Source organism: Kogia breviceps, chromosome 2, assembly GCF_026419965.1.
Source record: "Kogia breviceps isolate mKogBre1 chromosome 2, mKogBre1 haplotype 1, whole genome shotgun sequence".
NCBI lineage: Eukaryota > Metazoa > Chordata > Mammalia > Artiodactyla > Physeteridae > Kogia > Kogia breviceps.
In genome coordinates, this window is record NC_081311.1 from 35332643 (window position 1) to 35359977 (window position 27335).

Here is a 27335-nt window from a genome sequence, read left to right on the forward strand (position 1 = left end):
ACTTAGAACAAATGTTTTGTACTCAACTGTATTCCCCAAATATCCTGTGTTGAAGCCCTAACCACTAGTACCTTAGAATGTGACTGTATTTGGAGATAAGGCCTTTCAAGACATAATTAAGTTAAAACAAGGCTGTTAGGTTCAACCCTAATTTAATGTAACTCTTGTCCTTATAAGAGGAGGAGATTAGGACACAGAGACACCAGTGATGCACATACACAGAGAAAAGGCCATGTGAAGCCCCAGAGTGAAGGTAGCCATCTGCAAGCCAAGGAGAGGCCTCAGGAGAAACCAATCCTGCCAACATTTCCAGAACTGAGAAAATACATTTGTTGTTTAAGCCACCTAGTCTGTGGTAATTTGTTAAGGCAGGCCTTACAAACTAATATGACAAATAACAAGAAGTTTATGTAACTTCTGGAAGTCCTTAAAGATTTTTTCTGCTTATGTTTAACAGCTATCATCAGAAGAATGGAAAGATTTAGCGTTCCATGAGGACGGCCAGCTCAGCAGGCCTATTTTTAAAGTTTCTGTAGCCAAAACACACTCACCAAAGATGATTTAAACAATATGATGACCTGGAATAAAGGTTCCAAAGCACATGGTGACTGGCAGAGCCTCTTTCGATTGTTCTTAATGAATGTAACATGCTAATGCTAAAGTGAACATGGCCCTGTACAAATACACTAGAGTATAATTGTTGTATTAGAAGATACTTGATTTGAATCTTTTAAATTTACTTACAGGAAATATTTTACTCAGGTAAAATGAATCTTAGATGTCACCAGCCTAAATCTGTGACACTTCATTCACTTACCTGCTAAATGTAAAGGTGTTGAATGTCGGCCTTGGGTATCACGGCAATTCACATTATCTGGTGAAGACAACTTCTTTACTCTGGCTAAACAACCCTTCTTGGCAGCATCCAACAAAGCTGCATCTCCCCTAAGTAGATCTTGAATATCTGTATCTCCGTCTTTAACAAGATCCAAGGGAGTATTTCCATCTCTATTTTTCTTTGTGGGGTCTGCACCATGCTGGGCATGTGAAAAACAGAAAGGGAGGAATTAGCTTAAATTTGCCCTTGGTCAATGAGAAAATATTCAATGTAACGATACCAAAGAAAACTATTTTTTTTTAAACATCTTTATTGGAGTATAAATGCTTTATAATAGTGTGTTAGTTTCTGCTTTATAACAAAGTGAATCAGCTATACATATACATATATCCCCGTATCTCCTCCCTCTTGCGTCTCCCTCCCACCCTTCCTCCCTATCCCACCCCTCTAGGTGGTCACAAAGCACTGAGCTAAAGAAAACTATTTTATACAGAGACTCTACCTTAAAGGTTAACATGACTATTAATAATGCTTAATTTAATACATAAAAAATTAAAATACAGAGGCACTTAAATATTACTGGGCTTTAACAATGCAATAATATAGTCAAAATTTTAAACTACATTCAAAACAAGGTAGTATTTCACTAAAAATTACCTTTCACATATGCTATTTTTAGTTTTCACAAACATATTTCAATGTTCATATAAAGTATAAATTTAACTGTACTCGTTTTTACTGTAAAATATCTACACTGGTACCAGTATAGATAAACCAGTACTATCAATTTCATTAGTACTAAATAAACCTGGCTTACACTGTTCATGACGTTTATTCTGAAATCTAGGTACAGAATTAGATTTTTGCTTCCTACCCCCTAACTAGTTTAGGTTTATATTAGAATTATTAGAACTATCATAAACATATTCTATGTAATATAATACCCTGTCCATAAGTACTTAAATATACCTGGAGCAGAAGTTTGCAAATTTCATATTTTCCTTTTGCTGCAGCTTCATGTAAAGGTGTAAATTTCCATAAGTCTGCTACATTAACTACTGCTCCATGCTTAACAAGAAGTTCTGCAACTTCATAATGTCCATAAGAACATGCATTGTGCAAAGGTACAAGGCCTCTGAAAAGTTAAATAAGCAACACAACACAAAGATATATTTTAATTTAAATAATTACATACAGCTGATAAATTTCTTGACCTGCATAAGAAATTTTACCAATTTATAGAACCTAAATTTATTGAAAGCAGAAATGGAATTACTTTGGGGTGGGGTGGTGGGCAGAGAGGACATTTTAAAAATATTTAAAATTGCAGAGAACATGACAAACATCTATTTTGCAATATCTAGAATTAAGAATATTCTATTCTATTCTACGGCTATGCAGCGCAGCTTATGGGATTTTAGTTCCCTGACCAGGGGTCAAACCCGGGGCGCCACAGCAGTGAGAGCACTGAGTCCTAACCACTCAACTGCCAGGGAATTCCCAAGAATTATATACATTTTTTTTCTTTCTTTTTATTTTACATCTTTATTGGAGTATAACTGCTTTACAATGGTTTGTTAGTTTCTGCTTTATAACAAAGTGAATCAGTTATACATATACATATATCCTCATATCTCTTCCCTCTTGCATCTCTTTCCCTCCCACCCTCCCTATCCTACCCCTCTAGGTGGTCACAAAGCACTAAGCTGATCTCCCTGTGCTCTGCGGCTGCTTCCCACTAGCTATCAGTTTTACATTTGGTAGTATATATATGTCCGTGCCACTCTCTTTGTCCCAAGAATTACATATTTTTAAAGAAAAACAATTTTAAGATAAACTGGAAGAACTCAAGTATCCTCAATGCAAACTGAAAAATTTACAGCATTAAAAATCAGCATCACACTATTGTTGTAATCTCCTTGGCCATTATAAAATTACAAGGCATTATGCAACTAAGTCTTTATATAAATGCTACTCATCATAAAATCTTAACTGAAATTAAGAAGCTACATTTAAGCCAGTTAGGAAACAGACTTCTCTGAAAATAAAAGAACTACCATCTATCATAAATATGTTTTCAGATTTTCCTAAAAAGGTCAGATAAAGGAACAGAGAGGCCATGGCAATTGTTGGTACTTGCCCTTTATCTTTAGCGTGCACATCAGCTCCGTGTTGCAGCAGATATTCCACGACAGACACTCGATTATAGCCAGCTGCAAAATGGAGTGGTGTAGACTGACGCCCTTCAATGTCTCTGCAGTTGACACTCTGAACAGTACACAACTTCTATAGGACGCAACACAGTATACACATGATGTTACATATTCCGACTTGTTTTCATTCATTTAGTAGAAATTTCAAATGTCTGATTTATTTTCTTATTTCATCATATCAGTATTTTCAGAAACTCTTGGCTATTTATTCTTCTTATTTCATCTTGTCATTTATTGGGAATCCCTCTGGTCCTCTTATCTATCATCTACCTTTGCTAAAGCTAGTAGGTAAATTTTATTATTACCATTACTGCTATATACATAAAGGTAACACAAGTACCTGAAAGCAATCATAGCTTTCATTTTGTGACAAATATATGTAGAGATACACTGAATCATAGAAGCATGATGGCATCACCTAGGAACTTGTTAAATACTCAGATTCTCAGAGTCCCACCTACTGAATCAGAATCTGCATTCTGACATGATCTCTAGGTGATCTGTAAGCACATTAACGTTTGAGAAGTACTGTTCTAGAACAGTAGTTCTTAAATTTTCATGTGCAGTAGGTCCAACCTCCAGATTTCCTAATCCAGTATGTCTGAGATGGGGCCTGAGAAGTTGCATTTCTAACAAGCTCGCAGGTGATGCTGATGCTGGCAGTCGAGGAATTACACTTAGAGAATTATACTGTACTATACGGAATGACTTAACTAACAGAATGCTATTGGTTAGGTACCATCCTTGGGAGAATTAAAAAAAAGTCACTCAAAGAATTTTTTTGTATTTTGTTGGTTCAGATGAGGAAGTCTAGCTGAGAAAGGCTGTCAGAGTTAACACTCAAAATTCTCAAGAGTATTTTGCATGACAAGTATGAACACTTGGGGAAGGAAAGCAACATAGATAATAAATCATGGTGTTCAAAAAGAAGTCAAAAGAGTATTTTAGTAAAGAATATTAGTAAAAGCCCTTCCCTCCCGCCCCCTTTTAAACTACCCTACCCTAAAAAAGCAGGGATAACTTTAAGCCTAATAAACCAAAGGAGCCAGCTATCAGTGGATTTATCTCAAAGGTTTAGTAACAGGTATGATAAACCTCTTCAGTGCTTCCCAAACAAGATATATACATTCAGGGTCCCACCACTGAGAAACAGTGTTTCATGGGTCTGAAGCCAGGCTCTAGGAATGAGTATTTTTAACACGTGTCAAGTGCTGCTAGGTTTGGTAGTTATCACTGGCCACTCTAACTCCCTAGCTCTCAAGTTTAATTTTGTCCACTCAGACCAGTTTTCTAATAGTAGGTGTCCAAAAAGTATCTAGCCTGATAGCTCACCAGTAAACAAACACAACCAAGCACATAATTAAGTGCACACTGGGTAATATGTCCCAGTGATTCACACCAAGCCAGCTGTCTAGAGATATACAAGGAATCGAAAGTTGTTGGAGATAAATTTCCTCTAAGTGACTTTATTATTTTTTAAATTAATTAATTAAATTTATTTATTTGGCTGTGTTTTCATTGTTGTGCATGGGCCTTTTCTAGTTGTGGTGAGCAGGGGCTACTCTTCATTGTGGTGCACAGACTTATTGCAGTGGCTTCCCTTGCTGCAGAGCATGGGCTCTCAGCATGTGGGCTTCAGTAGTTGTGGTACGTGGGCTCAGTAGTTGTGGCTCGTGGGCTCTAGAGCACAGGCTCAGTAGTTGTGGCACATGGGCTTAGTTGCTCCACGGAATGTGGGATCGTCCTGGACCAGGGCTCAAACTTGTGTCCCCTGCATTGGCAGGTGGATTCTTAACCACTGTGCCAGCAGGGAAGTCCCTTCTCTAAGTGACTTTAAAAGCAGAGGTAAGGGAAGACAGCCTAATGGGATAGAGGAAGGTCTTCCTCAATTCAATGGCATTATGTTATTCTCTAAGTCCAATTCCTGCCCCCAGTCTCATCCTCTCTTTATCTATTTCTTCCTCTAGTCTGCTTCTATCTCTATGAGAACAAAGCCTGGTCTTTAATATTAGATGAACTGAATGTAGTTTTATGCTCTTTAACATACGTAAGTAGATGAGCATTACAATTTTTTATCACCACCTCCAACCCACACACACAAAAATCAGCTAGTTGACTCTAACTCCACCTGCCCAACTTATCACTCCTCCAGGAAAAAACTCAGCTCACTACCCTTAACTCAAGTGATTTGTTTTTCCACAAGTCATTAGTCAGTAAGAGAAACAAAATCCCCCATTCAATATCACGTTAACGTTCTAATTAAGGGCATGAGAACGTAACTATAACAAGTCAAACAATAAAATTGCATAATAGCATTTTTCTTTCAAAAAATTAAACTATTAAAAAAAGCCCTCAAGTTATTTGGAGATGACTGTACTACCTACACACATAAAGCAGTTGGAAAAGAGCACATGGACTTTTAAATCAACTTCCAGAAATCTCTTTATTTAAAAGGACAGTGAATAAATGTCCTCAGAGCTCAAGTTCTGATGAGGCCAACATTCACACTTTGTTCTCAGGAAATGTAAAACTGGCTTTGTGGGGTGGGTCTGTTCAGGATTAACAACACCATACAGAAATATAGTGAAATTGGTTGAAATAGAGACTTCTGCCATGAATCAAATAAATAATTTTAGCTTTTTATAAAATTTCTTATTACCTATCAATGCCCCCTCAAATAGAACCTAGCAGTGTTTTGAAAGTCTGTGGGGGAGGTGTTGGTGGGGAGGGAGGACACAACCGGGCTTTCTCCCCACTCCTAGCTTTGGAAATTAAAATTAACATTATTGTATTACTAAAGAATTATCTGGACTTCCCTGGTGGTGCAGTGATTAAGAATTCACCTGCCAATGCAGGGGACACAGGTTCAATCCCTGGTCTGGGAAGATCCCACATGCCACGGAGCAACTGAGCCCGTGCGCCACAACCACTGAGGCCACGCTCTAGAGCCCACAAGCCACAACTACTGAGCCCGCGTGCCGCAACTACTGAAGCCCGTGCGCCTAGAGCCCGTGCTCCGCAACAAGAGAAGCCACCACACCACAACGAAGAGTAGCCCCCGCTCGCTGCAACTAGAGAAAGCCTGCACGCAGCAATGAAGATCCAATGCAGCCAAAAATAAAAAATATTGTTAAAAAAAATAAGAATTATTTAATCATGAAACATGCCGAGTTAATTTTAATTTATATTAGTTGACCTAAAAGCAGTCTTGCTCTTTCAAAATTTTAATCTTCTGAGTTATTTAGCTGGATATTCAGTTTCTGTAGGTAACAGAAATATGTGGTATAGGCACTAAGACGTTACATATGATTCTACAGTAAAAGCAAAATTTGAGAAAAGGTTTTTCTAGGGAACACTGTTATAGGAGATGGGGGCTGTAGACAGGCTCAAGTTGGCTCTTCTGAGAAAGAAAAAAAATATTTCAGTCCAGATAAATTGAAGATTATTAGGAGACAGTGGCTCTGAAAGGTGGTGACACTATATTATTACTATATTTAAACACTGGGTCCTCACAGAGGTAGAGGGGGCAAAAAAATGAAGAAACCAGAAAAAATATATATACAGAGGGATACATTGTTTAGTTTTCTTCCCTTCCTGCTTTATGTGTCATATGTAAACAATAATGGACAATAATTTCATATACCTTATTCTTTTAAAGGGACAAATGAATAGGTTCTTTAAACAAAATGCATTCCCATAAACATGTAGTTTATTTAAATTTGTGACTATGATGTATTTATTGAGATGCATATGAAACTAAAAAGTTTCTTTCATTACCCAATGATCCTTATTTGCAGAACTAGATTAGCATTTTTTACCTTTTAAAACAATGCACATATAAATAACTAGATTTTTCATTTTTACAGTACAGATTCATTAAACACTGTCAAAATAAAAACACAAAGTTAACAAAACCATAAGATTATGTCTTACTTTTACAGTTTCTACATCTCCAGCCTTTGCAGCCTCCAGCAATTGTCTGTCTGCCTCCGAATTACCTAATGGGATACCCTCTAAAAAGAAAGAGAAGTAAAGAGTGATTAACTCCCATTTGGAAGGTGGGACCAAGTTTTAAGGAAGGCATCTTATCTGAGGGTAAAGTTCTTTTTATAGTTTGGTGATAATTACATAGGCAAGCTCCATGGTAGTAGGGGAAAAGCAATAAAAACTTTTTTGAAACATTATATATGTCAAATGTATGTAGATGTGAATAATAATTATAAAATGAGATTCAAGCAATATAAAGGAATGTAATATAATGAAAGATGGCTTGCTCTATAACCAAGTCAGTTGACTGGTGGTAAAGTATTAAATTAGGAGAGCAACAGCTAGATATCTAACCATGGTCTGCCATTGACTAGCTACCTGAATTGGAGCAAGTCACTTGAACTTTCTGGGCCTCTGATTTTTCCAGTTCTAAAAAGAGAGAAGTTGGACTAGAAACATCTGAAGTTATTTTCAGGTCTGAAACTCTATGTTTTATAGTTCATTTAAAATATCATAGGAAAGGAAGAAAACATGTACCTTGTTCTCAGAACAAATAAACTTCAGATGGATTAAAGACGCTAAGTATAAAAAAAATTAAACCTTAAAAATACTAAAAGAAAATATAGGTGAATATTTTTTGTCTTGGAGCAGAAAAGCATCTTAAAGCAGTATATCAAAGGCAGAAACAAAACTAATTTGGAAAAATATCTGTCAGGCAATAACACAGCATTAAACAAAATCATAGGCAAAGAACAAAATGGAAAAAATACTGCAACATAAATCTAAGAAATGCAAATTAAAATAATGAAATACTGGGCTTTTTTTTTTCATCCATTAGTGGGCGAAGAGCAAATGGGGAGTTACACTGTCAATATTTCTAAAATTTGCATTTTAAAATGCGTCCATTACTTCTGTGATTCACATACACGCACATAGACACACGTCACCCAAGGAAATGATTAAGAATCATAATACCTGGGGCTGACAAGGAAAACAAGTCCTGTCACATCCTACTGGTAGGAATGTAAAATGGTACATAACAGCTTTTCTAGAAATGATTTAACAATTATGTTAACCTTGACTTGGAAATTCCACTTTGATAACTGACTGTAAGAAACTGGTTGGAAAGGTAAGTAATAGCACTTAGTATAAAACTAGGAAGACTGTAAATGTCCATCACTAGGTAACTGAATAGGACTAATGTTACTACCCCCCAAACTCACACCAAAATAAATGCATGGTATACGAGGAAGTAAAGGCAATTTTGAGAGCAGTCTTGTAGCTAGTTCACAATTTTAGAAGTTCACAGGAGATCTTATTAATCTGCCTTCTTCTAGTCAAGCAGTGTTTTTCTCAAAATGTAGTTTCCAGACCATAGGCATAAGGATCATCAAGGGTGACTATAAAAGGTACAAAAGGCTTGATCTGTTACATTTCTTCTCATTTGAGCTTTGAGATGTCAGACACTCCATTAAATTCTAGTAAAATATGGAGATACAGGCAAAGACACTAAAATTTATGGGACCAGATTTCTAGGCTGAAATGTTTAACCTATGCCAAATGTGTAGATACTGGTCTAAACTGATTTGATTTTAAAATGTAGTAAGTATCAGTCCATTCAACAGTTACATGTAAGTCAAATAGTTGGTTACCTTGTACAAATTCTATATGCTTTACATGAACGATCTAAAAAAGAGTGAAGAGGTAGGGCCAGTCTTTAGAGTACTATTTATCACTATGGTTGCTCTTCTAAGAGACATCATCTACCCTTTTCAGTTTTCCTTTCTTTAAAAAGAAATAGCAACTGCTGTGTCTCAATTTTAAAACCTTTCTAGATAAAAAATTAAGAGACAGCTATATACTCACAGAAGCTGGGCAGCAAATGCTACTGGAACAAACTCATATAAGACAACATTTGGGCATTGAGTACAATGAGTTGATTAAGAAGAAATAATAGCCAACAATTCTGAAAAATTTCCTTTTTACTACCAACTCCTACATGATATGTGAAAAAAACTTAAAGGTTAATTTAAAAAATAATAATTTCATGGAAGTACTCAATACCTTGAAGAAGTTGCTGCACGTTTTCATTTCCCATCTGTAAGGCAGTAAAGCCCTGAAGGGATATAATGTTAGGATCACACCCATAGCTTAGGAGTAGGCGACAGGTTTGTAGATGACCACAATGCGCAGCTCTGTGCAGAGAAGTCTGACCGAGATTATCCAGAGCATTAACCTTAACAATCAGAAAAAGGTGAAATTAGCCTGCGGTACAAACTTTAAAATGATCTAACCATGTATCCGGCACTTGTTACTAATTAAAAACTCTCAATTAATCTCTTATGAAGCCCGTTATCCAGTGCCAAAGAAAGTATTTTTGCTCAAATCTAGAGTATAAATTCACCAATTCATGAAGGTCCAATTTTTTTTTTTTTTTTTTTCCAGTATGCGGGCCTCTCAGTGTTGTGGCCTCTCCTGCCGCGGAGCACAGGCTCCGGACGCACAGGCTCAGTGGCCATGGCCCACGGGCCCAGCCGCTCCGCGGCATGTGGGATCCTCCCAGACCGGGGCATGAACCCGCGTCCCCTGCATAGGCAGGCGGACTCCCAACCACTGCGCCACCAGGGAAGCCCCATGAAGGTCCAATTTTTGATTAAAAATATTGAATAACAGTTGTTTAGCATTGAAGTACTCAACAGATTCACCACATTTAGAGTGAGACACTTGCCTAAGAAAGTCTAATTCATGTACTTTTATGGATCTCTGAGGTGCAGAAATGTGGAGACTAACCCCAAGATAACAGTTGGTAACAAAGCCAGAGACTAAATTAGCATTAAAATACTTATTTCAGGCTTCCCTGGTGGCACAGTGGTTGAGAGTCCGCCTGCCGATGCAGGGGACACGGGTTCGTGCCCTGGTCTGGGAAGATCCCACATGCCTCAGAGCGGCTAGGCCCGTGAGCCATGGCCACTGAGCTTGCGCGTTCGGAGCCTGTGCTCCGCAACGGGAGAGGCCACAACAGTGAGAGGCCCACGTACCGCAAAAAAAAAAAAAAAAAAAAAAAAAGGAAAAAAAACATTTCTATTGGCTTAATCTTCTATCTTATTTATCATGTAAAATATAATCTGTATGGATAAGGACACTATGGTATATTCACACAATGGAATACTTCTCAGCAATAAAAAGAACTATTGATACGTGGTTCAATCTCCAAAACATTATCCTAAGTGGAAAAAGTCTTACACAAAAGAGTATATATTGTATGATCCCATGGACATGAAGGCCCAGAACAGGCAAATCTAATCTATGTTAGAAAAAATCAAAATGGTTGTTGCCTCTAGGCATGGAGACTGCCTTGGATGAGACACTGCCTCTGCCAAGAGATAATGTTCTCTATCTTCAAGAGTTTTGGTTACACAGTTGTATGCATTAGGCAAAATTCAGTAAATGTACATTTAAGATTTGTACACTTCATTGCATGTAAATTTCACATCCAAAGAAAGACTGTAAGCAAATATTGACCTCTAGCTGATGCCTATTAAAAGAATTTAGGGAGAAGTGTGTAGTAACTTGTGAATTACTTTGAAGTGTGTCAAAAAATAAGACACTGATGGATAGAGAGCGAAATTGATGGATATGTAAGAAAACAATACGGTGAAATGCTAGCGGTAGAATTTAGGTGGTAAGTATGCAGTTATACTCTGTAAAATTCTTTCAGCTTGGTTGTATTTTTGAAAATTTTCATAATTTAAAAAGAAAAGTCACCTTTAAGATTCCTCTTATCTCATCCCTACCCTCCCACCCAGGAAAATAATTCTCCAAAACCCAACTGAGAAATCAAATTCCTCAGTAATCAATCATGTGACCACTAGTGTTTTGAGACGCCAATTCATATTCATGGAATCGGAGAAGACCTGAACAGGATTACATAGTAAGACTTTCTCAATGAATCTAAAAGTAGCCTATAAAGAGATATCCTCCACGCTTACAGAATCAGAAAAATCAACGTAAAATGCCCAGAGCAATTAATCTGTTTATTCATGTACCAAAACTCACTGCAATGTGAACTATATATCCACTTGAAAACTTTATTTGGGTGCCACTCTGTGTTAGGGTTAGGGTGACGAACTTGTCCTGGTTTGCCTGGGACTTTTCCGGTTTTGGCACTGAAAGTCCCGTGTTAAATCCCTTAGTCTTGGGACAAACCTGGATGGTTGGTCACCCTAGATAAGATTGCTTCACTGAGCTTCACAACTCAAATTTAATATGCATCCAGATATTCCTCAAGTAATGCACCACATGTAAAAAAAAAAGTGCAATCAACAAAAGTTACAGGACAGACAAATGAGATATGCCAAGCAGTCAAGCAGAAATAAACTTTATTTTTTCAATACTTTACAATAGGAAAGATTGAGATTATACATTATCAAGAATTCCCCCAAATAAAAGAGAAATTAGGACACTGAGAGGCAACATAAAAAGAAACTGTAGAATTCTAAGTGGTTCCTTGAGTGAAAACCCAAGGAAGGACAGATTAGAAAATCATTCTGCAAAGTTCATTTAAAGAAGAGCCTCAGGGGTCCCCAAGGGGTAAAGGGATCTCTATTTCTTTCTTCTCCCTTCATCACAGCAGCTCAATTCTATTATATAATGAATTTCTACCACAGATTTTGTTTGAAGAAAGCAATGATCAATGGCTATAAACTGAAAACTGTTGAATTAGGTGACTGTTACCTCTTCCAATCTGAGATGCTATGTGTATTGTTTACTAAGTAATTTTTTTAAGTTCCTGGGTAAGAAATAATGACTTTTAGCCTTGATGAAAACCTGATTATTCCATGAATAAAATGCTTTGTTTTCTTTCAATCCACTTGACTTTTTTTTGAGGTATAGTTGACATATATTATATAAGCTTCAGGTGTCCAACAGAGTGAAATCACCTTGACTTTTAAACTTAAGTATACCGTTTCTACAAATAGGAAACCAATATTCTCCTAATAAAAATTATAACTCTTATAAAAATGTTCATTTGGGATATTCCCTAAAACCATCTTACATGCCACATTTTAGAATACATTTCTCTATTGAATGCTCTGGAATGAATGACTTTTGTGACTGATTTAAAAAAATGCTTTGTGTACAAATGCCAACTACAGAACTTTGCAATTTGAGGAGCTATGTTTTTAGTCAAGTTACTTAATTTATTTCCTTCTGTTCCATGATCTCTGGCTTAGTTACGAAATAACAGAGGGTAAGAGAGACTGTGGTTGGGGTAAATAACAGGGGTTATCATGGTAACCAAGCAACAGAAGATAACAGAAGAGAATCCCGGAAAAGATAGGTCAGAATAAATATGTCTGGCTGGGGATATTATTAAGAGTGTATTGTTAGAAAAAGGATAGGGCTTCCCTGGTGGCGCAGTGGTTGAGAATCTGCCTGCCGATGCAGGGTACACGGGTTCGTGTCCCGGTCTGGGAAGATCCCATGTGCCGCGGAGCAGCTGGGCCCGTGAGCCATGGCCACTGAGCCTGTGCGTCTGGAGCCTGTGCTCCACAAAGGGAGAGGCCACAACAGTGAGAGGCCCGCATACCACAAAAAAAAAAAAAAAAAAGGATAACTTGACCAGTGGGGTGTGGTTAAAAGGAAGGCAGAAGAAAGGATACATAGGAATAATGTTTCTTGAGTAAATCCACAGAATTTCTAGCAGAGAGATATAGAAAAGTATCTGCAGGACTACGCTGAGGGAAAAATACCTATGAAAGAGTAAATAGCTTAGGAAGTCAGGCATTTCATCTGCTAAATAGAAAACAACTCCCTGGATTACCAAAGATTACCAAAAATGAAGTATACCTTTGCTTCATGTTTCACCACTACTTCGACAACATCGTTATGAGCTTTCTCAGATGCAACGTGTAGAGGAGTCAAGAATCTTAAAGAGAAAAAGTCAGCCGGACAATGAATGTATTTTCCAAAAATAAAAGTGTCAATAATTTTTAATTATTAAAAGCATACTTACTCTTTAGTCTTTTCATTGATGTTTGCTCCTTTTCTTAGCAACAGTTCACATATTTGCTTTCTTTTGGGATATGGAGATGCGGCAGCACAATGCTAGATAATTTAAATTGCAGCATTAATCAAGGACTATACAGAACTGATTTTTAAGAACTTTCGTGTTTCCAATCAAGAACAATTAAGAAGTTATTTCATGTCTTTGTTTCATTTTTGACTGAACTTTGCTCTTCAAAGACTTTCTTTTGGATAGAATGTGCAATGATTACCAAATTCTGACAGTGCCTGAAAACCCTATTTAGCAAGTGATATGTTATTAATTTTGATTAAGCTTCATAGTTGTCCTACATCTCTGAAAAAGCTACTACTGCTGTAATGAAAAACTTAAATTGTGACCAACAGTCCTTTCAAAACTGTTCCCAAAGAGCATGGTGTTTATGTTATTTTTTAAAGGTTAATAAAACTCCCCAAAGGTTGGGATTTCTTTACATGAAGAAATAACACAGCACTTGTCAGCTCTGGATTCTGCTTAGAAAAACACTGATGGAATAGCCGACAAACTGGGTGGTATTTATATCTTCCTCAATGAGTTGCTCCAGCAGGATAAGGACCTTGAATTACTTGTTTGGTAAAATCAGTGGTAGAAAATTATACACTCTGAGTTGGAGGCTGCAGGATCTATGTCTATGATGTATCAAGGAGAAAAGGAGATAGGAGGTAGGGATTTGCCAGTTATAAACCCAATAAATATCTCATGGTCATGTCCCAGATCTTTGTCTCCCCAACATCCAGGATTATACCCATACACAACAGGTGTTCAATAAATGTCAGAATGAGTGAACGACTAAATTAATGCATGAAAGTTAAGTTAAAACTGAAACCTGACATTTCATGGAATAAAAGTTCTGGATAACTGTCAAGCTAACTTGTGCACACATCTAAACACAGTACATATGATATGTGTCTGATTTTAACCTATTGTTAATTATAAAGCTTATCTGATCTTTATGACTTTGCTTCAGATTCATTCTTTGATGTTGTTGCTGTCACCAAAATCATTCCTTTGCCCTCAATAAAATCATTTCTAATTGGTGAACACAGCTCTTTTGGTATGTTTTGAATAATCATCCCAGGACATCTATCAGGATGGCATAGAGAATGGAAAATAGTTTATATCCAAGAATTCTTGAGCTCATCCATTTCAAATTGCACCCTTACTCTTCTGCCCCATCCTGCTACAGGCAGGCCCTGTAATCTCTGGAAACCTGGAAGACAATGCCTCTGTAACACAGCTATCTACCAACAGTTAATTCCCTGTATTTTAAGGTTAATTAAAAAAATGAGTTGTTTAATAGTAGAATACTCAGAGGAAAACAACATGTAGAATTAACTTTTCAGACTGGAAGATTTTCCAAGTCAGTTTTTCCAAGTTTCCCTGTACCCTCTTGATACTGTTATGATTTAAATTTTGCAGTGGCATTTCTTATTAGTCTGCAACTTTGTTATTTTTTTTTAACACGGATTTTTTTTTTAAGTAGCAAAAAGTTCTACAATGTTTTATAGATAGGTTTCTACATAAAACTTCAGAGTTTATATCATGGCATAAGGAAGAAAATTAACCATAAAACATATTGGGTAAGTAAGGCTACTACAACTTAAATCTTCCCTTAAAGACATTAATTTACTTAGTGTCATCTTCCTTCACCAAAAGCACATTCTGCAACTCATACAGCTTTGTTCCTTTAAATTTCTACTTCTAAGGTAGCCTCTGATCACAACATTCCCTTTCCTATCTTCCACCACTTACCTCTACTAGCTTCCATTGTTTTCTTACTGCTTTTCCATAGACTGCCCAATTTTCATCTACTTTGTTACAGCATCACAGAGCTGACATCACCTCTATCAGGGAAGCTGCCTCTACTCACACAGATACTTTACTCACACAGTATAAAGGGGATATATACAGACTTTAGATCTAATTCTGAAAAAATTACAATACCAAAAGGAAAATCAAGTGGCTTTCATCTTGATGGCAAGATTTTCTTCTTCAGTGGGTTCCAAATTTTCAATCATAAACATTTATGCTCTTTATAATTAAAAAAAGCAAATGATATATATGATTTATGATAACAGAAAAGTCACACATAATACATGCCAGTATGTGAATAAAATTTTTGTCTGGAAGGATGTGCAAATGAACAACAGTACTGCATTCTGAGCAGACGTGGTTGTCTATTTTTCTGTATTGTTTGAAATTTTTTCTTTATATACCTACAGGCATTAATTCTTAAAAAGCACATATTTTTAATACAATACTATTATTAAAAGTAAGACATTATGTTAGTCATCCTGCATCACCAAAAGAAGTAAGACATTATGATTAATTTAGCATGTTTTTGGTTATTTCATTTTAAAAACTTAAATCTGAAACATTACCAATGCTGTTTCATGTGTTTGAGGATGCTTAAAATTCACCATTTCTAGAGACAGATGTTTTTTGATTCGTGTAACATCAGCTTCCCGTGCAGCTTGAAGCAACGAGTGGCCTTTAAATTCATCTAGATGAAGAAAAATCATTTAAATCTGCATGAGAACTATAAAATTTATGGGACTTGCCAGATGCAGTATTTTTCTTGAACTTATTTTCAAAATTATCTACCCAGTAGCCAGTGAAGCTCTAAAGATATTCTCCAAATATAACCCTTGGAAAGGGAGACAGTGGTATGCCAGCTCCCCTCAGTTATGACCCAATTCATTCCCATGTGTGTATACAACATGGCCTATTCAAGGTCTATTTTGGTCTGATATATGGATTATTGCTATATATTCCCAGACCAGAGAGTTCTGAGAATTTTCCAAAGCACAGAACTTTTCTCAGTAAAGAAATAAAAGGTGATCATAGTCCCCATATTAACATTATAGCAGCAGCAGATGGTTCTGCTCACACATCAGAGAATTGGGGACTAGACTAGCGGGATATTTCTAAGAGCCACCTAGTGATCAATAAATGAAAGAGGGCATTTTCTCAAGATTCCTCGCTATTATTCATCGGACTTGTGAAACCACCCATTATATTTTACTATTCCAGAATAATACAAGCTTAACACAAGTTTCCTATTTATGTATAGTAATGCTATATCTGAAATACGTGGCTATTTCTCACCACTACATCTATTTCAGTTATAGACAGAAAAGCACAGAATTGCCCAGATACCAAAGAATGTTAGATGGTAAGATCCAGGGACTATGTTTACAAGACAGCAATCCTACAAATAACACTTCAAAACTTCATAGCAGCTAATAAGAAAGTCACATCAAAGATAGGAATAAAACTCAAATTTTTTCTTTCCAAAAGCACACCATCAATAAGAGTAACACATACAAAAAGCATTTAACTTGACTTGAAAAAAGCAAATACAAATATACTTTCTTTTCATAGCATCTTAAGAGCAAAATGAGTAGAAAACTTTCAAATGATTAAATATGTTAGTGTGAACAATAATAGATACCCATGGCTAAGGAAAATACCTTATTATTCAAAAATTTCCAAAAAACAAACAAGAAAGAAAAAATGTTATTTTACTGATATAAGAGCTAAGCTGAATGAACATTCATCATTTTATACTTACATGCTAATCTTTCTTTTAACTGTGGTGTGGGAGCCAAGTCTATAGCACTTTTATTGTGACAATTCAGCAGTGTTGGATCTGCGCCGTAACTTAGGAGAAGAGAACACACTTCAACTCTGTTCTTGGAAGCTGCCTCATGAAGAGGAGTGAACTGCCACAAGTCCATTGCATTTACGCAAGCACCATGCTGGGCGTGGGGTAGGGTGGGTAAAACACATATTTAGCCCTCAATTTTTAAGAGAATTTAGAATTATCAGTAGTGTGTAATTTAACAGCATGCAATCTTAAAAAGGTTATGTTCCCAAAGGTCACTTTTCGAACCAATTACTTCAGAAAGAGTAATTTTTTTCCTGCAGAAAAAGTCAGTGGTTGCTAGGCCTACCCACAAGTGCCTATTTAACTTTTATTGTTAAAAATATTTAAAAATGAAGCTTTACATTTAACCTGCATCCTTTCCAAGAACTATTTTTTCCTTTCCTGAGATATAATGTACATATGGTAAAATGCACAGTTCTTAAGTATACAGTTTGATGAGTTTTGACAAATGTATATATCTGTGAGACCATCACCCAATTCAAGATAGAGGAGGCTTTCATCACCCCAGAATGTCCCTCATGCTCCTTTTATAGACAGTTCCTGCCCCCATTCTGACTGTTAGCACTATGTATTAGAATTACCTGTTTCTGAATTTCATTAAAGTAGGATAGCACAGTATGTACTTTTGTGTCTAGCTTCTTTCACACAATGTGTCTGAGATTCATTCGTGTTGTTGTATCAAGTTTGTTTTTATTGGGGACTTCCCTGGTGGCGCAGCAGTTAAGAATCTGCCTGCTGGGGCTTCCCTGGTGGTGCTGTGGTTAAGAATCTGCTTGCCCATGCAGGGGACACGGGTTCGAGCCCTGGTCTGGGAAGATCCCACATGCTGCAGAGCAACTGAGCCCATGTGCCATAACTACTGAGCCTGTGTTCTAGAGCCCACGAGCCACAGCTACTGAGCCCATGTGCCACAACTACTGAAGCCCGTGCACCTAGAGCCTGCTCTCCATAACAAGACAAGCCTCCGCAATGAGAAGCCCACACACCACAATGAAGAGTAGCCCCCGCTGGCCACAACTGGAGAAAGCCCCGCACAGTAACGAAGATCCAACATAGCCAAAAATAAATAAAATTTTTTTTAAAAAAGTTTGTTTTTATTGCTGAGTAACATTCCACTGTATAGATATACCACAATTCACTTATCCATCATCCTGTTGATGGGCATTTGGACTGTTTCTAGTTTTTGACTATTACGAATAAGTTGTTATGAACATTCATAACAACTATGAATGTGGATATATGCTATGATTTCTCTTGGATAAATCCCTAGGGGTGGAATTGTTGGGTCCCGTGGAAAATGTATGTTTTCTTTTAGTAGAACTGCCAAACAGTTTTCTGAAGTGGTTGTATTATTTTTGTATTGCCATTGTCAACGTTTTGAGTTCCAGGGCTCCATATCCTTGCTAATATTTGTTATTGTTAGTCTTTTTAATTTTAGACGTTTCCAAGTAATGGATTTGGATAAACCACAGAGGTCATTCTAGCTCAACCTCTCATGAAACACAAAATCCCTTCCATAGCATTTCTGCAGAAGGCAAACCATCTACTTACTCTTTTAGTCTTTCAATGATGGGAAACTAATTCTCAACGAACAGTGTTTTATAACTATTAGATAACTCCTGACTCTCCTGAGCTTGACTGCTCTGGTAACTGCACCCTCACCTCACTTAGCGTCCTCTCTATATATGACCTTCTCCCACTCTTATTTAGTGAACACTAGGTCTTAGGAAAACACCATTCAGTTGTCTGTAAGTCCCAATGCAACCTATCTCATGTTTCACTCTCATCCACGATTAACATTCCAAATATTCTGTTAAATTCAAGATTCAGTTTTACAATAAGCAAAAGCATTACTGTTAAATGTGTAATATTATAGTAACATTATACATTTTAAAAGGCTTATGGGCTACTCAGAGTATCTAATCATTATAGTAAAGTTATTTCTGTGGGAAAATATATTCAGTGGTAGCACTTGCCCAGAAGGAAGCAGAGAGGCATTGGAAACAAATGCTCTCTTTCCCTTCTCATGACAGCTGCTGACAGAATGAGGAAAAGTTTCAAGGGCGGAATGAAAGCAGAGTGAGAGAAGTCTAAAGAATATCAAATACATATGTAGAGACTGGGGGACCAAAAGAAATGGGTGTGGGTAACATCCTTGAATCCGCTCTCAAAGAGAATATATAGCTTCTATTCTCATCCAACAGGAAGCAAAACAAGAAGTTTCTTGCCAGTCCCTGGAACCTGCTTGTTAAACAACAGCTGCCCAGCATAACGGAAGAAGTGAAGCTTACCAAGTAAGCCTGTTCCAACCCAAAGTACAACTGGGCAGATCTTGAAAATCTAACTGGTGGTTTTAATAACATATGGTCCACTAAAAATTACTTCTGATATTTTCAAGAGTTTTGAAACTTCAAAACTTTATTCTGATATTCACAAAATGGGAAAGCTACTTTATATAAAAAATCTTATGGTATCTCAAAAATCTCAAAGCAGTCAGATGCTGATCTATCAATCATCCACATTTTGTAATGATTATAAATACTCCTTCTATATCCACCAAGCATTAAAAACACAAAGAAGACATATATACTATGTATTTCAAGTAATTTTATATAAGAAAAGTATACAAGAACTAACCTTGACCAGAAGTTCAGTTACTTCATAATGACCATAGGAACAGGCATTGTGCAGGGGCACCAGGTCACTACAGTATGAGAAGGGGGAAAACTCTGTGTTATTACAGATTCCCTAGGCTTTAATTTAATTTTAATTAAATTTACGCAAATTTAACTAGCAAATAGCTTATGTGACCTTCTAACAAAAGTGTATAAAACCTAATAATATGTATTTGAACCCTAAGTCCTAATAATTCTAACGCCTGAGTCTCTTTAAAATCCACCCCCCCACCCCTGCCCCCACTGTCACTGCCATCCCCTTAGTTTGGGCCTTGTTTATTTCTCCCTGTACTACTGAAACAGGCCCCACTTCAATTTATCCTCCAAGCTATAGCCAGATTTTTCTAAAAGGTAAATCTGATATGGTTAGTTCTCGTTTTCATGTCCTTCATTGCTACTTCCTTGCTTTCAAATGATGGCTCCAACTGGTTAGCCTGGCATACAACGATCTGACTCTCCAGCCTTATCCTTTGATAACAGTATGCTAAACCACTTAAAGTTCCCTGAACTCCATAGTATCCCCTGGGTGTAATGGGATAGATTTCCCTCCCTTCTGACTTCGACACATCTTTTCCAAACTCAGAGCTCAAACACTGGCTCTTCTTTAAAACTTTATTTTTTAAAAGATTCTGTAAGGTAAATTGCTATATTCCTTAATATAAAACCCAATTCCTTCATGACGGCAATGGAGGAAGAACTTTCTATATAGGAAGGTACAGCAGAACCTTAAAATCCTGAATTATATTATAATTATATATATAATATATATATTAATTATATATAACTATATATTAATTATATATTATAATTATATATTAATTATATTTTATCTGTAAGTTGTTCCTCCTTGGGAATCACTCACTAATCACCACAGACATCATCATGATGGCCGCTGCTGAGGGATGGCCACCCATGGCTTAGTCTTTGGTTCTATCAGTCCTCTCTGTAGAGGCTCATGGCTTTCCTTACCATTTTGATTATGATTTCTTACTTACCTGAGCACCAATTTCATTCCCAACTATCTACTAGCTACCTCCACCCGAGTTCCCATCATCATCTCATAAAACCAAGACTTCTAAAAGTGAATGCAATGTTTCCCCCCTCCAGGATAATTAATTTTCTCTACTGGATTTCAGTATGTGTATCGTTGGGTCTCACTCATTCAGCTTCAGAATATGAAATGTAATAATCTCTACTATTCTCCCTCATCACATCCAGATATTCAACAAAACTTAACCATTCTTACACTGTAATATCTCTTGCATCTGTGCTTTCTTTTTATTTCCACTTCCTCTGCCACTACTGTTGCAGATATTATTACGCCTGAACCCCTACAATGCTCACTCTCCTAACTGCTCTTTTTGCCTCTAGTCTCCTTCTTCAATCTACCCTACATATTGCTGCCAGAGTGTGTTTCCTAAAACTCCTCTTTTCCAAGAATCATTCCCCTTGCTTAAGATCCTGCAACAGCTATTGTGGCTCACAGAATCAAGCTTGAATTCCTTAGGCTAGAATGCCAAGTTCTTTAAAAGGTGGTTCTTACCTATTTCTCCAACCCTAACCTTTACTTCTCCCCTATATTAATCATAGGCTTCAGCCACATTGGTCTAGTCATTGTTTCTTAAGATATGCTGCAGTATCTGTTTTAGCACCTTCTCTCACATCAATTCTCTTGCACAGAGTGATGTTTCCTAAAATCTCTGCTTTCTTGAACTAAGTCCAGGTCAAGTATCACCTCCTCCTGAAGGTTTTCTCAACCACTACAGCCAGCACTGAGCATTACCTCCTGAGAACTCCTGTAAGTGCTATCCCTTTCTATTTATCACTTCACATTTAGTAGAGAACTTATACTGTTAGGTATAAGTTCCTAGAGTACATGCCTCCTAGAGTACAGCGTTAAGAGCTATGGTGGTGGCCTTAAGGTTTTATAATTCCCTGTGCTCTCAGAGCAATCTGCATATTATAAAAGCTCAATAAATGTTTTATGCTGTTTAGTAAAAAATATGATTTTTACAAGATTACAGAGATAATCACAAGGACAGTAACATTTAAGAAATCCTCATTTTTGTTTAAATGCTTACTTACCCTTTATCTTTAGCATGAACATCAGCTCCATGTTGCAACAACAGCTGTACTATCTTTACTCTGTTGTAACCTGCCGCCAAATGCAATGGAGTTGACTGAAATGTTAAACAGACAAATTAATGAAATTCAATAGCTAAAAAATATGCATGAAAAGGTAAAAATCCAAATATAAAATCAGAAATCCAAAAAAACCTTTATAACTTCATTGCCTAAATAATAGTAATAATCTGGTTTTACAAAATCCAACATATATACCGAAGGCATAGTATAATAGTTTATAAGTTCACTATTGCAAATAGGAAGCTACCTAAATGTTTATTATTAACAAAGTTTTACTAAGGTTAAGACTTAATCCAAATTATTGCTTAAAAGAAAATATCAGCATTTTTGTCAAATGTTTTAAGTTAAAAGAAAAGCATAATTTCATGTTACCAGGAGATGCACACAAAGTTAGTTGCAAAAGGAAGTACCTTTCTGCCATCACTTGCATGGCAGTTGACATTTAATGGTGTAAGGAGAGCCATCATTTTTTCCTCATTGCCACTCCTAGCACACAAAAAAATGTATTAGCAATTTGTATTCTTTATCAGATCCTATCTGGAGACATGTATGTGACCATTAAAAAAAAATTCATTCTCTTTTAGAGAGTTTACTTATTGTAATAAATAAATAAATTAATAAAAAAATTAAAATGTGAAATATTTATGATACATATTTATAACACTAGTACACACCTGGCACTCTCCAAAAGTTCATCTTTCTTATATTCACCTGTGAATTAGGGGAAAAAAAAAGCAGAAATTTAAAAAAAATTAATTACAAAAGTAATGTCAGTTTTATGCATAAAGATGCTCAGTGAACTATATTAAAGGAGAAAAAATTGGAAATAAATTTCCAATAAATGGAAAACAGTTAATCAACAGAATACTGTGCAGTTTAAAAGTATTTATATGAAGACAGACAGAATACCTTTGTTATGAAAGTGAAAAAAAGAGATTCAATGTTATATAATGAAACATTACCACAACTATATGAAAACAATATGCACAGAAAGAGGAAAACCAAGAAGGAAATAAATCAAAATTTTAACAAAGTTTGTCTTAGGGGGTAGGTTATGGGTAACCTTTTCCATTTCTTTTTTACTCCTCAAATTTCATAAAACCAATGTTATTTGTTTAACAGACAAAATGCATTCACAACTTCATTCAAAATCAGAAAACAAAATCCAATATAAAAATAAAATGATACCACAGAAATTACAAAAGATACTCTATAGCATCACCAATGGAACATAATCATTAACATTTTTATGAATCCAGAAGATTTTTCTACACTAAAATTGTTTTATTACAATGCTGCTTTAAATATATACAAATAGGGCTTCCCTGGTAGCGCAGTGGTTAAGAATCTGTCTGCCAATGCAGGGAACACAGGTTCGAGCCCTGGTCCGGGAAGATCCCACATGCCACGGAGCAACTAAGCCCGTGCGTCACAACTTCTGAGCCTGCTCTCTAGAGCCTGCGAGCCACAACTACTGAAGCCCGCATGCCTAGAGCCCATGCTCTGCTACAAGAGAAGCCACCACAATGAGAAGCCCGCGAACTGCAACGAAGAGTAGCCACTGCTCGCTGTAACCAAAGAAAAGCCCACATGCAGCAATGAAGACCCAACACAGCCAAAAATAAATAAATAAAATAAATTTTAAAAATATATATATATACACACAAAAAAACAGGACTAAATAAACTTATGCCTATAGCCTTTATATTTACAAATGAATATTAGCAAAAACTTTAAAATCGATACAATTTAAATTAACATAATAAAGTGTTTATTTATTTGCTTAAACGAAATCCTAACTGGTGTCCACAATATGAATTGTATACTGATTGCTGTGCAAGGCTTCTTTTGAGCCTTGATTTTTACAAAAGGTAAAAGTAGGGAATAGCATGGAATAGGGAAGGAGGAAATGAACACTGAATTGTTGGTTACAATAGCTCACTTTTCTAGAAATCTTTTAGGGGACTAGTCTAAATTTTCTCAGTAATACCAGAAGAAATATCACAAAGCCCAAGCACAAAAGCTCACAGCAGAGCCCCTCAAGCTCTTGACTATTAGACATAATTCTAATGGTGATCACACAGTAGATAAGAATCCAAAAAATAATATGGCAGAGAGTTGCTTCAGAGGAAATACTCTGATAAAGGAGAAAATATGTGAAGTAGATACTACCACTCAAAGAAGCCTGACAGTGTAAAATAAACCTAAACCTAGGGACCACAGCCTTATATATCTTAATATGTTCCAAGCACATGAATATGTTCCAGTAGAACACAATAATTCTCACTCTTCATGGTACTGAAATTGATGTGCCCAGAATCCGCTGTTTAGAAAAGCAAGAGAATGATTACTAACACACAATTATCTACCACCCCTGCCCCCAAAATAAGGCAGGAATCACAAATTTAAAAGCTAATTAAACAAAACAAAACAAAACAAAACTTTACCTTCCTTAGACAAGAATCAAATGTCAACTGTTCAGATGCAAAATAGAATAGCAACTGAACTGATACTATTAAAAAAATCTCATTGACGTCATTAACTGACTGTCTACCTAGCAAGCTCATTCTTTATATTCTTCCCAGAATACCCAAAGAGAGTATGTAGACTTACCAGTCAGCACTGCTTTGGCAGACGGGTCTGCTAAATCCAGTGCTGTCCTTCCATCTGTATTTCGAATGGTTGGCTCAGCTCCATGCTGTAAGAGCACTGCAAAACAGCAACACTACCTTTCAAAATGGTAATTGTAACAATCTGATTTTAATAAATCATTTTCTCAAAAATTCTGGTCCAGAAGTCTCAAAGTAAAGACTTTTTATATCCTGATAGTATGGTAAATGTTATATTTTAAAGATAAGAATATATAAAATATTCCATTATTTAATGTATTAGACACATTTAATTTATCTCCCCTAAGCTCAATGTCAGATTTTCCTTTGCTAAACAAGTGACTAAGGACAGATAAAGAACTAAAAGGAAAGTTTACTTGAAAGCTTGTTTTCTGTTTTCTCATACCAAATGAACACTGCCTAGAAAGATTACTCTATAATAGCAAAAATTAAATTTCTAAAGCTGTGAATAGCCCAGGAATAGGGATCTGCGGGATTAAAAAAAAGAAAGAAAGAAAAAGAAAAAAACTTTATAGAGTTAACAAACTCCCAATCAAAACTGCTACATTACAACCCAAAAAGCATAAAAAGACTTGTGCTATACTCTGTACATATTGTTATTTGGTTATATAAAGATATTCCATCACACTCTATAATAAGCAGCTGGGGAAAGACAGGCAAATACATGCAAAGAGGGAAGCTCAGCTCCTGTTCCTTTATAGGGTTAATGTTCATTCCACTGTACTCCTATCTCTAACAGTGATGTCCAATAGAAATAAAATGTGAGCCACATATGTAATTTAAAATTTTCTAGCAGCCAGATTATAAAAACAAAAAGCAGGTTAATTTTAACATATTTTATTTAATCCAATATACTCCAAATATTGTCATTTCAATATTTACATTTATATTGTAAGCAATATAAAATTGAGATATTTTGCATTCCTTTTCTTTGTACTAATCTTTGAAATCTGGTATGTATTTTCCCCTTACAGTACATCTCAATTTGAACTAGCCACATTACAAGTCTTCAACTACCATACTGGACAGTGCAGATCTATAACTATATTTGGAAAACCCTACATTATTAAAGCTAATTATTTATATGCCTGAAACTCAGGTACCAGAAAAGGATTCTGAGCAGAGGGCAGATAACACAAAGGACAAAAACAACCAAAAAAAGATAACACACAGGAAAGGAGAACTGTACAGATGTTACTAGGTAATCCTTTTCTAATCTTTATAAATTACCTAACCTAATTTAAACTAAGCTCATGACTTCAGTATAAAGTAATTTGGGTTGGTGGGGGGCTGGGAGAGAGAGAAAGAACAATTTAAGTCTAGCATAGAGCCCCTAGACTTTTCCTAGTGCACAGAACTGGTTTTCTATCTGTCTCAAGGATTTCAAGTGTCCCTGTTTTGCATCAGGAAATAGAGGTAAGGTAGCAGTCCAAAATCTCTGACTCTCTTAAGCTCAGAAAAGTTAATACCGGGTTAATGACAATTCTCAAAAAAGCAGCCTTCTCACGTATAATTTTCTGTCAGTGACCAATCTGTTAAGCAAATCCTATTTCATTCATTAAAGTATCCTAAATGACTGACAGTTTTTCCTTCAAATGCTTCTTTACTTATCCTGCCATTTCTACTCTCCTACAACCACCCTAGTTCATGCCTTCATCATTTCTCATCTGCATTATTCTATAGCTTCCTAGCTAGTCTCCCTAATGCCATCCTTTCTACTCAGCCCTCTACCAGATCACTCTTTCTAAAATATACTGATCTCACCACACTGTCCCCTCCTTAAAAGTTATCAATGATTCTAAACCATCTACATAACAATATCAAGCTCTTTACCCTGGAATCCGAAGCTTCTTATAAAGAAGTCACTACCTACCTTTTTGACCTTTCTCCCCAGTACTTCCTGGGAAGACTCAGGAAGGAGTGACTCAACTCCAGCCCAGTCACTGCACTCATTATCCTCTAACACTGTTCACTTCCACCACGCCTTCATCTGGTTCTTTGTGTGTGTCATTCCCAAGAGAATCCATATTTCTAGAGAAGAGAAATTCTGTACTACTCTATTCTCTAAAATATTTAAGCTCAGTACCACATACAAAAAGACACTCACTAAACAGTGGTTGGATTAATCATGAAGTGTTCTTAAATACTTAAATTCAGCCTGGCAGAATTTGATCACATTAACAAATGAATTCAATTAAGATCGAGAATAGTTACAAACTATTTCAGAAAAATTCTGGAATGTAAACAGTCTTACCAATGCAAACATCAATCTTTCCTTTAATTGCAGCTTCATGGAGAGGAGTATAATTCCAATTATCACGAGCATTTGGGTCTGCACCATGTCGCAAGAGGAGATTGACTACTTCAGCATGACCAAAAGAGCACGCGTTATGAAGAGGAATAAGCCCCCCATCATCACGTGCTTGGACATTTGCACCATTCTGAAGCAAATATTCAACTACATCTTTCCGTCCAAAACCTAGAAGAAAACAAATGATACACATTTAAGTTCTCCAAAGAAAATATATCAAATTAGAATCAGTAAGTACAAGCCATGCTAAAATATTTTTGGATGCAAAACAGTAGCAGATTCAAGAATTCATTGATGAAATGTATCACTAAACTAATCTTTATTAGAAAGTCAAAGGGTCTCTCCAATGCATTAGGTAGTACTACTACTAACTTCAGAGGAAGGTTATGAAATTAGTGACTGAAAGCCCAAAGTTCAAACATTTCCCACTCTACAATAGCATTCCTAATTGCAAATAACAAGTTCTGCATATTTTGTGTGTAGACATTTTCAGGTATTCAAAGTATACACTAACCAACTCTTGCTAGAATCCCTTTGAACTGGGGGACTAAGAGACAGCAACAAAAATGTTTGTATTTGTCTATGTAGTGAAGATAGAGAGAGGTGATACTAGGCAGAAGTGTGATATGAGGTATCTTCAAAGGAGCCCCTACTTTGCCACTTGCACAACACAAGCAACTTCTGCCCAGGCAAGAGGCCTTCTTTAGAAACCCATGTCCCACAGTTCTGCTGCAACTGCCCCCATAAGGAAAAAACCAAAAAAGTCTGACAACTCATTTATACTGGTTAATAGATTTAGTAC

General features: G+C 36.3%; 1 protein-coding gene across 3 annotated transcripts in view; it reads right to left on the bottom strand.

The window, feature by feature from the left end:
• The window catches only part of TNKS2 (tankyrase 2), a 63914-nt gene that overhangs the window by 24174 nt on the left and 12405 nt on the right, over positions 1-27335 (bottom strand). For all 3 annotated transcript variants that reach the window (XM_059055433.2, XM_059055435.2, XM_059055432.2), the window contains exons 2-16: positions 26477-26701; positions 24206-24301; positions 22267-22303; positions 22003-22078; positions 21533-21627; positions 19410-19476; positions 16677-16863; positions 15484-15605; positions 13055-13146; positions 12889-12967; positions 9103-9274; positions 6985-7064; positions 2979-3124; positions 1808-1973; positions 818-1037 (exon numbers count right to left, since the gene is read on the bottom strand). In XM_059055433.2, the coding sequence (XP_058911416.1) occupies positions 818-1037; positions 1808-1973; positions 2979-3124; positions 6985-7064; positions 9103-9274; positions 12889-12967; positions 13055-13146; positions 15484-15605; positions 16677-16863; positions 19410-19476; positions 21533-21627; positions 22003-22078; positions 22267-22303; positions 24206-24301; positions 26477-26701 (1860 nt within the window). The remainder of the gene's footprint in view (positions 1-817; positions 1038-1807; positions 1974-2978; positions 3125-6984; positions 7065-9102; positions 9275-12888; positions 12968-13054; positions 13147-15483; positions 15606-16676; positions 16864-19409; positions 19477-21532; positions 21628-22002; positions 22079-22266; positions 22304-24205; positions 24302-26476; positions 26702-27335) is intronic.